The sequence below is a fragment of the Pseudomassariella vexata genome, assembly GCF_002105095.1.
Source record: "Pseudomassariella vexata strain CBS 129021 chromosome Unknown BCR38scaffold_11, whole genome shotgun sequence".
NCBI classification, from domain to species: Eukaryota; Fungi; Ascomycota; class Sordariomycetes; order Amphisphaeriales; family Pseudomassariaceae; genus Pseudomassariella; species Pseudomassariella vexata.
Window position 1 is genome coordinate 1,225,621 of NW_024467966.1, and position 17,945 is coordinate 1,243,565.

At 50.8% G+C, this 17,945-nt stretch overlaps 4 protein-coding genes across 4 annotated transcripts; 1 reads left to right on the forward strand and 3 right to left on the reverse strand.

Annotated features, from left to right (window-relative positions):
* Nucleotides 1–5,252: 5,252 nt before the first annotated feature.
* BCR38DRAFT_47488 (uncharacterized protein) lies at nt 5,253–6,132 on the reverse strand. The gene has a single exon (XM_040862988.1). It carries the CDS (start codon nt 5,932–5,934, stop codon nt 5,449–5,451), a length of 486 nt encoding a protein of 161 aa, XP_040713045.1. The 5' UTR covers nt 5,935–6,132; the 3' UTR covers nt 5,253–5,448.
* A 343-nt stretch (nt 6,133–6,475) lies between these two features.
* Nucleotides 6,476–7,189, forward strand: BCR38DRAFT_442613 (uncharacterized protein). The gene has a single exon (XM_040860825.1). It carries the CDS (start codon nt 6,541–6,543, stop codon nt 6,763–6,765), a length of 225 nt encoding a protein of 74 aa, XP_040713046.1. The 5' UTR covers nt 6,476–6,540; the 3' UTR covers nt 6,766–7,189.
* Nucleotides 7,190–8,020: 831 nt separating this feature from the next.
* Nucleotides 8,021–10,135, reverse strand: BCR38DRAFT_467808 (vera protein; the record flags this gene model as incomplete). The annotated part of the gene is made up of 5 exons (XM_040862760.1): nt 8,021–8,338; nt 8,405–9,328; nt 9,386–9,915; nt 9,986–10,012; nt 10,055–10,135. 5 exons carry the CDS (start codon nt 10,133–10,135, stop codon nt 8,230–8,232), a joined length of 1,671 nt encoding a protein of 556 aa, XP_040713047.1. The 3' UTR covers nt 8,021–8,229.
* Nucleotides 10,136–15,608: 5,473 nt separating this feature from the next.
* BCR38DRAFT_487881 (uncharacterized protein) lies at nt 15,609–16,047 on the reverse strand (the record flags this gene model as incomplete). Its single annotated transcript, XM_040864206.1, has 2 exons — nt 15,609–15,778; nt 15,858–16,047. 2 exons carry the CDS (start codon nt 16,045–16,047, stop codon nt 15,609–15,611), a joined length of 360 nt encoding a protein of 119 aa, XP_040713048.1.
* Nucleotides 16,048–17,945: the final 1,898 nt, after the last annotated feature.

Consider the following 17,945-nt stretch of genomic DNA (forward strand, 5'->3'; position numbering starts at 1 on the left):
GCCGCAGTGTCGAAGGGTGGAACTGGGCGATGGCGGATAAGTGGCTCATCGTAGCCGAATCAAGCCAGGGATTTATGAATTATTTGCCGGTTGAGACGATAACGGAGTTGGACCAGGCTGTTGACTGGGTTATCCGGAACCTCCAAGAGATCGCCGACGTGGCGGTCCCGAGACGCACCGTTGGCCGAGGCGCTGGGGTCCCGTGGTGGTGCCCGCAGGTTAGCAAGGCTTGCGCTGAGACGAAGAGACGACGGTGGGACTACCTCCAGGCAAGGTCGCAGACCAACTGGGACGAATATACAAGAGCCGGCCAAAAACAACGGCTCGAAATCAGCGAAGCGCAGACGCGTAGCTGGCACGAGAAGCTCGAGGGGACGGCGAAGGATCACAAAAGCCTGTGGGCACTGCAGAGGTGGGCTAGGCTACGGAGCTGGGCCCCCCCTGAGGCCCACGGCTTGCCAGATCTCCGGAGGGACGCCGGCGACACGCTTACGGCACGTACACATGATGAGAAGGCAAAATTACTAGCTGAGAGGTTCTTCCCAGACCCGTATATAGATCTATCGGACCTCGATCGCGGCCTATTACAGACGAGACCAGAGCTGAACGTCCCTAGGGAGGTGACCACAATGGATATCGAGTCTATCATCAAAGGAACGGCTGCTTGGAAGGCTCCCGGCGACGACCTGATCCCCACTGGCCTGCTAAAGGCCTGCGGTGAACCCCTATGGGAGATCCTAGCGGATCTGGCAACAGCTAGCTTTAGGCTGGGGTACTACCCGGAGCGCTTCCGCTCAGCGAGGGTGGTTGTTATCCCTAAGCCTAATAAAACGACAGCTCAGAAGCAGACCCCTGGCGGCTGGCGCCCCATTGCCCTGCTTAGCACGGTAGGGAAGGTAATAGAGACGGCGATGAGCCAGCGTATCACCAAAGTAGCTGAGGCGACCGGCCTACTACCAAACGGCCAAATGGGTAACCGCGCTGGGAGGTCCACCGAACTGGCAATACGTATAGTTGAGGACGTGGTCTATACGGCGTGGAGACGCGGGGGCATCGCCTCGCTGCTACAGCTAGACATCAAGGGGGCATTCGATACGGTCAATTACAGACGGCTGATTTCCATATTAGCCCGGAAAGGCTACCCGGAGTGGGTTCAGGAGTGGGTACGCAGCTTCGTGGAGGATAGGACGGTACGCCTCCGGTTCGATGGCAAGGAGTCAGAGCCAACCCCCCTACGAGCTGGCGTCCCCCAGGGGTCACCGCTATCCCCGATACTGTTTATATTATACATTTCAACGCTGTACGAGGAGCTAGCGGAGCAGCACCCACTACTTTTAGTAGTCGGGTTCGTGGACGACACGAACCTGCTAAGCGTCGGCACCGATCCAGACACGACCTGCCGCCGGTTGGAGAGCGCATGGGCTACGTGTCAGCGGTGGGCAGTGAGGCACGGGATGGAGTTCGCTCCTGACAAGAGTGAGCTAATGCACTTTACTAGGGCCAGAGAGCCCTTGCCGCAAAGTATTCGCCTTGGGGACGCCACAGTGTCGCCGGTAGTCTCAGCGAGGTTCCTAGGAGTCTGGTTCGACCGCAAACTGACGTGGCACGCCCATGTTGAGCGTGTTAAAACAAAAATGGCAACTCAAAAGCTAGCCCTGACAAAGCTAGTCAATATGTCGTGGGGCTGCGATCTTATACGGGCGAGGCTGTTATATACGGTGGTTATCCGTAGCGCGATCGCCTTCGGGGCGACTGCGTGGCATACTATAAGTGAGGAACCGGCAGGGCCAGCTAAGAGCCTGATGGGGATACAGAACGAGTGCCTCCGGGTAGTCTGTGGCGCCCACAAAGCGACGCCGGTTCGCCACCTGGAAGCAGAAGCAGCAATCCCGCCACTAGACCTCTATCTTAGTGCCCGGGCTGCTAAGTTTGAAGAACGGCTACGGCTTAGCGGGAAGAGAAATCTGCTTCGCAGCGCGAGCGCTAAAGCGTCACATATACTCCGGCAGGATAGGCCGGCGAAGAGGAAGCAGGCGTCGCAGCTACTCCGACCGGCAGGGTACACCATGGAGAAGGAGGCCCGGGGCTCCGAGTGAATGAGTGAGGAAAAGGAGGTCCCGGCTGCCCTCCTCGGCCACTGGAGGAAGAGATGGCTCACCGGAGCAGAGCATCACGATCGCCAGCGACGCGCCATCGCTGAGGAACCGGAGGGCCCTTCGATGCAGATACCGAAAGGGGGCAAGTATTTCGGCCTGAACCGACTGGAAGCGTCTACGCTGTGCCAGATCAGGACGGAAAAAATAGGACTAGCAGCCTTCTTATTCAAGACAGGGGCTTTTGGCGTGTACTCGCCGCTATGCCGCTGTGGCGACGCCCCTGAGACGGCAGAGCACGTAATCCTCTTTTGCGGGCTGTTAGAAGGACCGAGGGAACGATTACGGGCCGCTATCGCACCACGGCCACTATACTCTCGCAGAGACCTCGCAACGGCAACAGGAGAACCAGTAGTTAGTGGGACTATTGTAAGGTGGCTGCTAGGGACGGGTCGGACAGCTTCAAGGCCCAGATAGCATCGATCTTCTCAGGGGGGACTTTGTTGGTAGGTTGAGAACCAACGTAGTATGGTAGTGAACGCAACGCAGTCGCCAATAGGGCGAACCGACGACGCAGCGTATGTATTTAGTCCAGCCATTAGGGCACGGTTTGACATACGGGAGTACTAGCAGAGGTACCGGGGGCTTCGAGCCTACGGCGTATTTAATAATAATAATAATATTATTATTACTTGAAGTATCCAGTCAACCGAATCCTGTCTCAAAGATGAAAAAGAGATAATTTGTGCCCTCTACGTTATTAAGTTGAATTTTGAAGCCTACGGTATGCCTTGGCGGATTTGGGGACAATCGACACGCATCTTGCGTGCGTGATGGGATGAGAAAACTGCTCGACACGAGCCGGTCATTTCGGATATGGGAACCAATTTCTCTCATAGATCTACTAAATAGAGCAGCATAATACCGTTGCCAGTAATTTCACATCGTTTGATGACAGCATGAATTACATGCCGAAACCAGAGTTACGTGTCCAAGTGTCGGCTCAATCCAGCCAATCACACCAGAATCCCCTTATGGGATTAGAGTCGTACTAATAAGCAAATGACTGGTTTTGAGGAGTTATAGCATCTAGAGTTGGTTGGTGTGCATTGGGTTATGCTCCTATGTCCCAAGTGCCTCAGGTTGAGGCCATCCAGCGAAATTTTCAGTGCCGATACTGGTGTCACTCCGGAAATTTGACTTTGTCTATTAACCACTCACAGTGAGAGGGGTAGTTCATCCTACGTTGAAACATGCGTATGCTAGTATCCAGGCAGTACTTTGGGATGTGTGACCTTCAAGGCTACTACATCAAGACTGCCAGTCTTGGAAGGACATATGGCCACGCACCGTACGTTATGGGCCAATATGATCACCACCCATCGAACCACACAATTCCTGCCTGTGGGACAGGCATCAGTCATTCCTGTCTATATAAGGCCCTTATGGCCGCCGTCCACTTCGTTCGTTTTCCAGGCAGACTGGGCCGCGGAACACCCTTATAAGGCATGGCAAGATCCATACATGGAACTAGACAGCTGGGAAGATGTGTGTCTATGCGAATTCGGCTGAAACTGCAAAATGACCGCGTAATGCATATATATAGTTTTGGCTTGATGAAAGCTCCAACTTAGCAGTTCTAATAAAAGCGAAGAAATTCGAAGTGCTTGACCGTGTTTCACGGTTTATAAGGGCCCAACAAAAACGCGATTTTTCGTAACGGATAAGCAACAGGCTTCGGCTTGCGGTGTTCTGAAACAATGCTTTATCGGTCGAAGACTGAAGGGTAGCAATGGCATCGCTGTCAGTCCATCTGCCAACACAACCTCAAGTTATCAAACAGAACGAACGTCCTACTTGAAACTGCAGTTGACCATATTAAATTAGCATTGAACAAGTGCTGGACAACACTTTTTAATAACCTCTCGCTGCCTTAGGCCTGCGATCCTTAATTGTGTATGTAAGGGGCAACCTAGTCCTCCACGTCACGCTCTCCTCGTCTACATTCCCCAAAGCCTCCAGGCCATAGACCGAAAGGCCCCGAAAGAGAAACACCAACAAGCGACAACATACAAACACACAACATGGCCAGTGCATGTTATCCGAAGCAATGCACCTGCAGTTGCGGATGCGAGTCAGGAGGTCAGCCAAGCACAAGTGGTCGTTGTGCCTACTGTGTGAAGAACTGCAAGTAACAAGGTAAGTTGACGGCTTGCAGGGTTGGGACCAAGGCAAGGTCTCGAGGGGTCAGGACATAAGCAGAACTCGTAGATAGCACAGCTGAGTAGAGACAAAGTTGACGTAATCGGGCTTGTCCAAGCATTTGACTTTTTGTTGCACATAGTATAGCAAATGTGCATTTTCATAGTAGCAAATATGACAGACTCTCCAGCTGCCATTCTGAGTGTGTTGAGTCCCTGACTTCAGCTTGGGTCTTCGACGAGTACTATAAATATTTGCAAATTGCCACATAATGCCCACCGTCTTTACGCCACTGATCGTCAATTGGCCCCAGGCAGACATGGTATTGGCCTACCGCCATCGCATCGGAAACCCAGAAAGGAAGCAGCAGATGAAGGAGAGGACTCGCCAGAGCCAGCCGAGAGGTTGACAAGGACGATGCGAAGGGCCAAAAAGACGAATCCGAGCCACGTCAGCAAAGGCCAGCCAAGACACCACCACCACCACGACTCAATGACCATGGTCGAGTAGGGCCATGAAAAAGTGGAACAGGCTCAGGAGCGTCGCGACTTCGCCGCCCAACACCCAGAACGCCTTACTTTTCGAACTTAATTCGTCACAACTCGTGCTCTGCCAATCAAGAAGTTCCAGGCTGCTTGGAATTGTGCGAACACAAGACCAGATATGGATTTGTGGCACGGCTGGGGCAAACGAGTCGGCATCGAGCCTATTGGAGTTTCTCGTTGGGACAATGTGCCTCAGACATATTATGGTCGAAATCATCGCATAATCTCTCGAATTGCTAAGCTATGGGTCAGGGAATTTGTCATTAGCGAGAACAAAGTGAGTTCAGCTATGTAACTTCAAAGTGCTATCCGGCCCCTAACGAGTCTATGACTCCGCATCGCAATATGTCCGTATTCCTCTCGAATGGTATCTCTGTGTTTGCCAAGGTGGGGATTGAAATTCTCTTGAATCGCAAGATCGGTCCCGTGTGCCAAAAATATCTGCCAATTTGTAAAGTATGAAAGCCCTTTCACAGTTGCCCAATGTCATAAAAATTCGTTACGCCGCTCTATCCGATGCAATGTGTAGTGTGTGTATGCTTCATGCATTGCCGATATCTCACAATGCAAGAGCGGCGAAGGCAACCGCGGCACCCATGACCCCGTAGCTAACGTCCGTTCTCTTCGCAGCGTTGCCGCTCTCCGTCGCTGACGCTGACGCAGACGCTGTCGCGGTGCCAATCGCAGATGCGACCACGGCGGATGCTGAGGCCGTGTCGGCGTCCGAAGGATTGGATGCAACTTCTGTGCAGATCTCGCCGGCGAGATCCGTGACATCTGGTGACGTGTAATGTTAGAAATTCAGCCTTGTTGAGACAGAATGGGTAAGAATTATGGAGGTACGTACCGCTGAGTTCGTCCGATGAACATGAGTTGTCTAGGATGAGGCACGGTCCAATGGCGTTGATAAACGCCTGCTTCTTGTCCCCACAAAGACAGTCGAAGTCGGTGGTTGCGCAGCCTGCAGTGCTGGCTGAGCTAGAGAAGCACGTGCTGGCGCATTCGGGGAGTTGCGACACAAGACTGGTTAACGTCGAGTTCTGTGCTGCTGCGACAGCTGCGAACAGCGACAATGCGATCGTCTTAAAGAGCATGATTATTGTGGTTTGTGTGGGTGCTTTGAATGCGGACGGCGATTTGTAGTGAGACGGGATTGGGTAGATGCGTCGAAATGGGTCGAGTGCAGTTGTCTCTGTCTATTGATTCTTTGGAGCAATAAGTCCTTGACGAAGTGAGAGGCGGACGAAAGAGCAGTAGCAAGAGAGCAATCAAGAGAGCAAACAAGGGACGACGAAAAGAGATTGAGAGACGGCAGGAAAGTTATGGATTCGTCAAGCAATAAAGGGACCTTGGATCACCGTTGGGCCCGTTACGGATCACCCATCCATGTTTTATTCTGGAACCGGCTGCCTGCCCGGGTTTCGTTTTAGCCAATCTGCTGCTGAGCCGCCGCGCGTTCGGAAGGCTGTGCTGCAGCCATCTTAACTTCCTCTAGGCGGGATCTTCGCGCTGAGAATTGTGGGTTGGGGCTGGCAGGAGCATCCAGACGTCACTCAAATTGCAACAGAAGCTCGTATTTGAAACGGCGAGGCGACACAGCCAGCCATCAAGCAAAACCGATGTCATCGGCGACTTCTTAATTTGTAGCCCGGAAACTCTATTAGTCCGAGCACTAACATACGTAGGAGGCAGCCGTAACCATGTTGGTTTGGACCGACACAATCACGTCAACTTCTCGTTCCTGCATCCCACGTGGAAACAAACCCATCTGCGGGTGGTACGCACACCATGTCAGGCAGTTCCAGTCGACATTCTGCCGAGTCCCGCACACCATGTCAAGCAGTTCCAGTCGACATTCGACCCGGACTCGGCAGAATTGGTGGTCATTCTCGCTTGCTGCAAACAAGCTTACTACAATACGATAAGCGGGTCACTAGAAATGAGGCAGCGGCTGAGGTGAGCTAGGGCGCTTGCTTTTCTAAAGTTGCCAAGAATACGGCCCCCCACAAAATTCATTCCTTCAACTGTATCGACGATTGCACGTTGGTAGTGACGGATTGATCCTATTCCTGGCGTGGCAATATCCGTAAACCCTTCGAACTTCCCAAATTTGGTGCCATGTTCCACAACAGCAAACTCACCAAGGCTGTGAGGGGCGCCCCAGGACGTGCGAATGAGCGCACAGAACTTTCCGAGTATTTATGTCTGGAAGACCTGTCACAATACGAACAGTATCGAACTTGGAAGTCTGGGAGTGGTGGAGGCGAGTAATCATCTCCGACTTACGCTGGAAGAAGACAATTAGCAATGAGTAGCATCATAGAGCTGATTGCAAATGTTCTAACCTTGTCCATCTCTCGTGCCAACAAAGGCTCCTCCAAGTCTGGAATCCGAATTACAGGATTATTTTGTGATGGTTTACGTCATGAGCTACCCGCCCCAGAACAATTGTCGGACGTATTGAAGGCTACCTGCTCTGCCCAATCCCAAAGGAACGAAACCGGCCATGGGGACCTTACGTATAGAAAAATGTGCCTTTTGGCTGCACATTTGAGCTAGCTGCTGATACACCTGAGATTTTGCTCCTGGATTTCTAATAATTGGCTGTTACCCAGGGTTTGGTGCTCGGGGTCCATCCATCGTCAGTCAAGTGGCTGTAGTAGCGATAAAACGGAAAAGACAGACGTTGGGAGTCGAAGGCGGGTGCGGTCCGACAACAACCATATCGTGTCACTACTGTATAGGAATCGGACTGAGAAGGGAACTTTCACTCCTGCACGTACCCAACGCGGATTGAAAATTAGAACATACCGTGATATCGAATGGAACGCTACTTATCAGTTGCCAAACTGTTTTTGCCATCTTTCGCCAGGCTATTGATATGAGAATGAACGGCAACCTATGCGTGCCCCCTTGTTACCCCGGGGGACAACTCACTATCAGTCATAAAGGGTACTGCGTACGTGCATCATCATTATATGCGAATACTGATACATTATTTCCGTGATACGACCCTCGAAGCCGAATCCTTCCAAATACTAGGCGAAGCTACACTACAGGGTGTGCAAATACCAAGTGCTTCTGAGTGGCTTGCCTGTAGTGGAATGAGCTCGCCTGCTGAATCAATACGCGTTATATTTGACTTCACTGGATCGTAAGAGAATATCAACAAAAAGCGAGTGTTTTCCGATCTTTCGGTGCTATGGGTACGAAACCTATTCTAGGATACCCCTACAATGGTAGATATAGCATTCACTACCGAACAACCTGCGAAACTTCGTATTTCCATACTGCAGGCAACTTGACGTGTCGCCTTACCTTTACAGTTGTGAACTCTACCTAGGTATCTCATATTAGTATGATGCAACTAGCCGAATTGATTTTTATACCTAGCGCAATCGACCGTGGACCGGCATCTTATCCTTCGGGTGCACCGTCCCCTCGCCGACTGCATACAGTCTCTGGCCGTCCACGGTATCCTTTGAGCAGTTCGGTCCACTAAAAACACACATGAATAATTGAGCCCACCACGCCTATGCAAATTCGGTTGGACTTGTTACTCACCGTTGAGCATCCCACTCATCCCAAGCCTCCTCAATGTCAAACCTCCTCGCCACGAGCGACGCCACGAGCTTGATATCACTTATCGCCAACTCCATCCCAATGCAAACCCTCGGGGCCCACGAAAACGGCCGCCACGCCTCCTTTACAGGATACAATGGATCCTCTGTATCCATCACAAGCCAGCGCTCAGGCACAAACTCGTCCGCTCTCGGCCACAGCGCCGGGTCGCGCTGGATGCCAGCCGAGCCCTGCCAGACGATAAATCCATCCGTAGGATATTCTGTCGATGATCCCGGGGCCGTCATGCAAAACCCGGCTTCGCCTTCGCGTAGGGATCCCGCGAGGGGGTAGAGACGGAGGGTTTCTTTGATGACGGCGGTGGTGTAATGCAGAGAATTCAGGAGTTGGGGCGACTGGGTCAGAATCCCGGCTGCGTCGTCTGGGTCGGGCCCGAAAATGGCGTCGTGTTCGGACCGCAGCTTGGCCATACTGTCTGGATGGTCTTGCAGGAGCTTGAACATCCAGCATACGGCTGCGGCGGTGGTTTCGTAACCCGCGAAGATGAGAATCTTGAGGTGGCTCATTATGGATTCGAGAGTCTCGGTGTCGGGGGAGAGAGAGCTAGTTGTCTTTTCGGTGTCTAACTCGGGATACGTGGTGGGTTGAAGCGCCAAACCCAGAGCTGTCTTTTTGTCTTGTTGTGAGGTCTCGCCTTGGGAATGTAGGATACGCTGGACCTCGGGCATGAAGAAGTCGTGCATGATGCGGTTGTTGCGTGCAGCGGCCCTGGTGTGCCAGGGCATCCGTTTCCATGTGAAAACCTGGCCTGCGTGTCGGCCTATGGCCATGATGCGGGCTTGATCTGCCAGTGCACGCTTCAATGGGCTGTTGGTTGGGTTTGTTTGTTCGTGCAGCCGCTTGTTCCTGGGAGCAATCAGTTCCGTCATATCCTAATCTGCAAGAAATGTGCCGAGGATGTACAGGATTGCCCAAATAATCACATCAAATGTCAGGTTTACCGTCTTCTTCTCGAGCTGAAATACAGGTCCCCAGGAACCATCTTTCCCGGCCAATTGTCGCAATACCTCGACAAAGACTTCAATCTCCTTGATCAACTCGGGAACCAGCGCAGTAATGTTCCTAGGACTGAAACCCGGATTGAACTTTGAGCGCCAGAACTTCCATTCTTCACCGTGGATAGTAGATAGATCCCTCTGATGAGTCAACGGATCCAAGAAATTGCGCCCGAGTGAGTGTTTTGGCAAGTTCTTAATTTGAAAGGCCTGAGCTGCCGATCGAGTATTGTACACAAAGGCTACAGGAAAGGCCAGAACTGGCCAAATGTCGAAGTAGACCACAGGGGGTAAGTGGACCAAGTCTGCGAAATACCGCTTGAAGTTGCGGAATAGCCATGACTGGAATTGTGTGAAGTTGATGTCGGCAGGATTCTCCTTGCTGAAGTCGGCGGCGATGAGCATGTGACCGAATATGAGGGAGTGGGGCAATATTGGCTACATGAGATTTCAGTGGTATGGTATAAGCCCAAGTGAAGCTACTTCTCGGGACAGTTGTGACACGTACAATGCCCTGCGCCTTCAACTTTCTAATCTTGGCTCGTATTTTATAGCCTCAGTAAAGGAATCTGGCTACCAACACCGCTGCTAGAATAACCGCAAGCCATAACAGCAGCTGCGTTCCAGCTAACCAGTGACCACCGCGCAAGAAAGTCATATTTCCTCAGGAGATACTACGATGCATATTCTACAAGACTTGTGGGGGATTCTTGTGGGCATATCTCTATTTTATAGAGAATGACCGACCTCGTCCGTATGGCCACCGGATGAACCACAGACGTTACACTCAAGAAGACGAGCCAGGCCCACGGCCCGCCAATGCCATCTCTGCGAAGCCTACGACAGATGCGATGCACAAACATCCTGAGGTTGCATGCGGGCTCTATGCGCCTTGAGAGCTGTCACGCGATAAGTAACCATATCATTGGGCTACGCGCAATTTTCTGTATGTATAATCAGTCTGTCCGCAGTACGCTAGAGCGGATGTGGCAGTCTTCCAACGCGGTGGCGCATCGTTCCAACGCTGACACCCACATGATGTTTTTGTGGTGAACTCCCCCTACTTGGAGTTTTCGTAAGGACTAATCAGGAGGATTGGCTGCTGTGCCTCAGATTGAAATCCGGTGATTTCTCCTCTCTCAACATGTCGACAATATCATCTACCTTTCTTTGGTGATATGGTGATATATTATCAAGCAGATGATATTAGCCGGGTGCAAATATATACGACGTTCTACCTATCCCAAGCACTCACACGTACTGAGAAGATTGGCGGGTTCTACGAACTCGAGGTTGCACGTGAACCTATTTTGTAAGGAAGGAATCTTTTGAACAAGGGTTGCCGTTTCAAATTTTGTTCATTCATCATTCGATGTATTTCGAGGGGACAGCTGAGACGCCACACATTCGGACGTCATCCAAAGTTCGGTTTTTCGTATCGTTCGGGTTTGGGGTAGTTGCATCGTTCGGAATTTGCAGCGACTCGGCAGGCCAAGCGGATGACAGCCCTTTACTTCCCGCATACCACCCACGCCGTCATCCCCAAACTTTACCGCTGCTTCTTGCATTCCTTTTCGCACCCTGGTGGTGGATTCGCACAACAGGCGTTCCCAAGCCGTAGGGTTTAGATCAATAACACGAGTAATCATCTGAATAATGAAAGTCATTTCCACAATTAACGATAGGCCCAATTGGAATCTAGATCTAAACCTCGTGTCTGATATGTGTTACATCCACGACTCATTCTTTTTGTATCTAGATATAGTTATATGAAGGTGTCAACAAGTTTTAACCATCGCTGATATTCTGTTGAATAACCATTCCGTCATCATACAGTGCATGGCCCTCCGTTGCAGTGACTCTCTCTACAGGAAACAGTGGATCAAGGCCCAAATAAGGAAACAACCCATTCCGAGCCTGAACCAGCCTTGGCTAGTTCTGAGACCTGCTGGCCTGGGAGCTAAACCGTCACACAGGCGCAATGTCTGCGATACAATTAGACATCGTGATACTTCGAGTTCCAGATATGATTGGAAAGGGCTAAGGGTCTCATACCTCCCTCTCAAATACTGGGTATTCTCCATGACGCATCTAGGCGTCTCTCCGGTATTGTTACAGACACACTCATTGTCATGGTTGCAAACACTTGTAGTTGGCCTCGGCAAGTAGCCTGTGGAAAACGTCGTTGGTTGCGACGGCAGTCCTGTCCCCCATCCACTGCAGGGCGGGTGTGATAAGGGCAGGTGTCGCGGGGTTTTGACTGAGAATGGAGTATCCTCATGTCGTTCTGATTTCTATTAGTGAGAGTCCGTTGACGCTGCGGTCTGCCGTAACCAACTGAATTCTGGAAGCCTGTAGGGCATTTCGGCCAAAACGACCGGGACAATGACGGCCACAGCGGCCAGGATGTTGAACTGCATTTTTGGTCAAGATGAAGAGCAGATGTATAGTGTGGGAAGGCTCAGGACTTGAGGTTTACAAAGCTGGACACTTGGGCAAGGCTGTCAACGATGAGATGAGAATGGTCTGAATCTGGGAGGAAAAACTGAATGCCAGCCGTATTGATATACACGTAGACCTCAACCAGGTGGATTCGCGAATCCACCTGTAGAGCCTAACATTGAGCAGCTGGCTGACGGCTCTCGACGTAGTGCCAACCAATGGGAAACCAATATCAATGTGATGAACAAGGCAAAATTCCTCAGCTGCACCTGTGCTGTGTTTCCACACGGTCCGTCTGGCATCATCGCCAACATATATGCCTTAGTAAGTAGTTCAGAAGGGGCAGAATGTATCACAGTCGGTTGGTTGAAGACATGATGCTGCTAACTAGAAACAAATCCTCCTCAGATGTGTAATTGCGTGCAGAAGCGAGCTTAGCTCAAGATTGAGGCGCGTCAAAAGTGTGCCTCGGGGGATGGTGGTCATGATCTTACAATTGATTGATGACTGGGGAGATGTGGTCGGTATACCTTGCAGCGTGCAGAAAATCCCCCACTAGCTGGTGCTGGTTGTTGCTGCAGATTTACCGAAAACAGGCACAACCCGTCTGTACCTTGGTAGGGTGGCAGTGGGATTCGTCAGGATTAGTAATATCACATGAACTGCATATTCTTCCCTGTGATTTAATAGGGGGCCAGAGGCACCCGCCCACACCAGGCGTACTTCTGAGGGGGCCAACTTCGGGAGCGCAGATCCTACCCGGGCCAAGAGTCTTGTTGTCAGACCCCAATCATGGGCATTCCTCAGCTTGATGACGAAAACAAATCATCCATTGGAGGGTCGCATCATGATCCAATCGACCACCTAAAATAAGAATCCGACGAACCGCGATCCACAGTTACCCAGAAGAAGCAAGGTACAGGTGATCGAAGTAGGAGCCAGGGATACTTGACGTCATGGTATAAGCATAGCTCAAGTGGATCCCCTAAAAAGTGTATAATGCGACCCAGATCCACCTTTGCCATCGATCATTGCCCAGAAAGATGGACTTCTCCCAAGTCGACTCGGCCGTGATAACCAACGGACAAGATCAATTAAACCTGTAAAAATTCATAATCGTACCATCGTTTACCTTCCCAGTTGAGTATAGCAACACGCGATCTGCTCAAGTCTCCTTTGTACAGAAACGTTCTCACCAACCTCACCAAACCCCCTTGGTTGGTGGGTGAGCGTACTATAGTAAAATGCTGGTGAGGTTGGTGGCTTTATGGTTAGAATTACTGCCAAGGAATGAAGCTATCGCCAACCTCGCAGACGCCGTCCCTTGGAACATGCTGGCGGAATTAGCCATGGCCTCCTCTGTAGCCTCGTCCGGTTCATCTAGCCAGTTATGCTCTATAGTCGTATCAGCTGTCAGAGCCCCAAGCAGAGTATCCAGCTAGCCTGTTCAGGTGGCTCTGTACCAACTTGGTAGGGTCTGGCACATGCCTATGATACCGGCGTCAAGGCTTAGCCGCTGTGAAGTGATCATTATACCGGTAGATGAAAATAACCGTTCACATTCATATCCTTCTGGATATCACGGCCATAGGCCCATACCCACGATGAGACAGACCTACCGCACTCGGACAAGGCAAAGCCACAGAAACACCGAAAAAGATGCCCTTGAGTCCCCGGGGGCATAGGAGTGGCTTCAGCCGAGGCTTGGCGAGATGGCCATAATACCGGAGTCGGCGTTGTAGGGACGATTAGACTCTCAGTAGTATAAGGGTAGCGGCTTAAGCGCTAGAGCAATACCAAGACGACAGTGAAGTTTCAGTACCAGCCATTTTGCAGAGATTTTCAAGCAAACAAGTCGGAGGGGAGGATACGTAGGATCGGCAGCGACATTATCGCAGGAGCTAAGTAAGGAATATGAAGCTTCAGTGGAACGGCGCATAACCAGGTGACGACTGGTGCGCAGCAATTGTCATTATCAAAGGGTACGTCGGTCCAGATACTTCATTCATTAACTGCAAAGAAGAAACTATTGCCCTCTATGGGGCTAAAAGAGCACATGATAACACCAACTGTCCAACAAGGAGCCACCAACCATGACGAGCCATCCACTACTGGGCACTGCTACCCACGGCCTGCCCTTGCTCCACCTAATCATCCTCTCCCTCTCTCCCCTCCCCCTCGTCGTCGGAGGGCACGGTGAGCTCCTCAATGTGCTATATGACGTTAGTCGCTAAAGGTTAAACCAGTAGGGAACAGGTCACGTACTACTTTCACGTAATAGTCACTATATTCCACAAACCGGTCCAGTAATTGTTCCAAGAGCACGTTTTGCTGCTCCATTGCAGCAGCTTGGCGCTCGGCAGCGCGGGAAGAGGTGCAGGCAGCTTCGGCCAGCCGCTCCGCAGCGGCGATCTGACGCTCGTGCGCCAGGGCCTCCTCCTCCTCCTCCTCCACGTCCTCAGCCTTGCGCTTGTGCCCAGGGAGTTTGGCGGCCTTCTTGGCGGCCAGCTGCGCGCCAGTGATCTTGTCCTTTACAGCTGTTAGTAGGGCTAAGTTAATACATAGGGGTACTGGATACCTGGTGCTCAGAGAATGTGGCCTCAATGGGACCAGCAGCCGGGGCCGAAGACGATGGAAGGGCTTGGGACATGGTGATAGTGGATGATTGATTAGCAGAGGAAGTGAAGTGATGTTTATATTATTGTTGATTGTAGGGATGTGTGGATGTAGTAAGGTTGTAGCAAGTTAGGACAGAGCCGGGCCGGTCATGGAATCACAAAAGGGACAGAGGTAGGGCCCGGATGGAACGAATATCACAGGTAAGTCATAAATTATTCCCTATGAGTCACTCTGAGAGCTACGGAAACCATGAGGAAGCTGTTTAAGAGCTGGTAACAGCGCGAAGCACTTGGGTTGGGATCATGTGTATACGCTGTTGGACGCGAGTGTCACACATTGGTTTTCGAGCGATTACTGGGCCAATCTGGAAGTGGCGAAGGACTGGCTGTCGAAGCCGGTAGACCTAAACTTCTGGAAGGAGAGGGGTATTTAAGTCTCTACAGAACCAGGAGGCCATGATAGAGGGGCTCCGAGACACGATCTGGAACGGCTGGAGGATAGGCGTCTGCTCCTTGTTAAACGGATTGACCAGATATTTGGTGAAACGAAGCCACTCCTAGGCTTATAGCACGGTACTACTTGGAAGAGCAGGTATTAGGGTTCTTAGAGTAGGATTCAAGGGACGTGGTCCTCTCTATGCTTCATTCTATCAGGAAGCACATCGATAGGCCTTGAGTCTGCCCGAGACAATGGGCTGACGAATGTCCTCGAATAGCGCGCAATGTTTGAGGAACGCTGACCATGTCACGAAACAAAATCTAGAACGATCATGTGTTTCTCGATTAATCAAGTTCAAATGGTGCTGATCGTGCGGGGATACCAAGTTGTGTGTACTGCTTGCCAAGTATTTGCCAGACGTGTTTGCATAGGTAACTGAAACCATTCTACAGTGCTTGCCGCGCACAACATCGTTAATTAAAGCAAGGCTTAACATTATTTTACGTCATGAATCATATTATTCTACCAGAACTCCAAGGGACCAATGCAATAGCATTTATAGTACAGTCAACAGCGCATTGTCCGACTGTCATGCGTCGTGAAAGGGGCGTGAAATGATATTCGGCTTCTTCTTACATCTTCTCTGCAGCACCCTTGGCCTTACCCGCCGCCTCGTTGGCAGCACCCTTCGCCTCGCCTTTCAGCTCGGCCGCCTTGCCTTTGGCTTCTCCACGAATCTCTTCAGCCTTTCCTGTAACTTTGCCTCCGATCTCCTTTCCAGTAAGTTTCTGCGTGGCCTCGGCTGTTAATAAAGGTCATTAGTATACTGATTTTGATCCTTTAATTGGGTTGGGCGGAGTGGGGTTGATAATGCAACTTACTGGTAATGTTGATGCCGTCAACAAGCTTGTCTGACACCTTGCGGTCTACCGTCTTGACGGTATCCTTGACGGCGTCTGGTACGACCTTTTGCAGGCGGCTGCTTGTGCTGAATGGCCGGGGTGCCTGCACCAATGTAACTCTGGAAGCGAGGGCCACACGGCGGGTGATGGTCTCGGTAAGGAACGACATTGTCATCGTATGTAGTTTTGATTAGATGTTTGAGTGTCGTTTGTTTGACGCGCGGGTTCGATGTCGGTGGTAGATGCGGTACGAGTGATTGTGTTTGATGAGGTTGTGATTGTCAGAAGGAGTTTGAGGTTTTAATTGAGCCTCTGGGGTGGAGAGCTCACTCGGATGATGTTATGATGCTGCCATGGATTCCATTGTGATGTCATATCCCAGCCGCGTTTGAGCAAGCTACCCCGCGCGATTTGGTCTGCGGGAGCCATTCAAGCACAATTGAAGGCGCTTATTGGGCAGGTACGACCCGTTCCAGGGCTTGTGACAGCGCCCGAACTGCTGGATGGAGGTGCAAAATGAGCTCATTCAATCAATCAAGCCGTGTGCGGCCCAATTCGTCCTATCCGGAGCATTTGCAGCGCCACATTGACGTCATGCCTCAGCTAAGGTTAGAGGCGCAACTACCTCACTTTCACTAAAAAATGGGTACTGAGGAACTCGGCTTCAAAGGATATTCAGCTGGCGGTGAGCTCTACGAAGCAACGGCAAGTCTGGGGAAGTGTATATGACGGCTGCTTCAGCTCTTGTGGTCCATCACGTATCTTCCGAGCAGTAGACCCGCATCCCCGATTTCCGGATTCCAATCTCCACCCAAACGCCCCGGACGCCCCGGAAACTCTGGTGACAGAGCCCGTCGCGTCGATAGAACACCCGAAAGGACAAGTAATTTCACCCTGAAGCAAGGAAACAACCTTGGGACGCTTTTTCGAGACCGAGGTCGCGACAAGTCACTTCACGAAGAATTCAAATATCCAAGTACATTTCTCTCGCGGGGTTTGGTAACTTTCATGTTTGGGTCTTTAACCATGAATTTCCAGCGTACATCAACTAGCTGTCTCAGATTTATCGTGATGTTGGCGAACACGATTGGCATGGCTCAACGCGAGGTGCTTTCCATGGAGGGATCGTGAAATTTCCTAACCAAAGGACAAAGCCGCAATTGCCATATTTGCGTCGTGGCCTGTTTATATGGAAGTGTGGTTCCATGGCTTTCCTTCAAATTTGATTTTTACCGCCGAACGGGAGAAAATTCAGTCGGGGTTTTACAAGCTTCGAGACGGAGATTGGATGATGCCGAACAGAGGCCTATGGCCGTTTTGGCTCTATCGTTAGTTTCACTAAAGAGTCGGCTAGCATCTTTAGATATTGTGAGGTATTAGTTATGAAGGCTTGTGTTCCTATGGCTTATCCCCCGTGGAAGTTCCATCCTGGTCGAGCCAACGAGAGTCTCGAGGTGTTGACGGAGCAGATCCCGACGAATGCGGCGCAGAAGCAGAGAAAAAAGCGGATGGTCCATTTCAATAGTGACCCAAATAACGGCTAGGGCAGCAACTCTGACTAAAAGACTGTAAGTTACTACGTTCAAGTATTATTTATTGCGCATGTTGACGGACTGAGGATCATCAACTCATTCCAAGGTTGAAATCAAGGGTTATCAATCGGTGTGCTTCAGACAAACAAGAGTACTAACGACGATTCAGTCGGCCAATTCTAGCTTGACAGAAGAGAAAAAGCTACAAAAGAGAGAGTTCGTATGCTTGGCTTTCATACACAGATGTCAATACTAACAAAATAAAACGTGTACTACTTTGATCAACACAACAACGGCAAGCTTGGTTATAACGCACCAGTCTGTCAATCGTGTCCGGACTAAGTCTAAATACGGGATATTTAAATAGACCTCACAGGAGCAATTCATATTTTCTCGGGATACCATCCTCATAAACATAGACGGAGCAAGGATTTGCGCCGACGAGATCGCAGGCAACTTTGACACTCTAGTGAACATCTGGGGAACAGCACTTGTAAATAACACGCCGCATAGCCAGTATCATTATTCCAATATC

Excerpts from the sequence above, each read along its gene's own strand:
- BCR38DRAFT_47488 (XM_040862988.1), bottom strand. The coding sequence starts at position 5,934 with ATGCTCTTTAAGACGATCGCATTGTCGCTGTTCGCAGCTGTCGCAGCA.
- BCR38DRAFT_442613 (XM_040860825.1), top strand. The coding sequence starts at position 6,541 with ATGTTGGTTTGGACCGACACAATCACGTCAACTTCTCGTTCCTGCATC.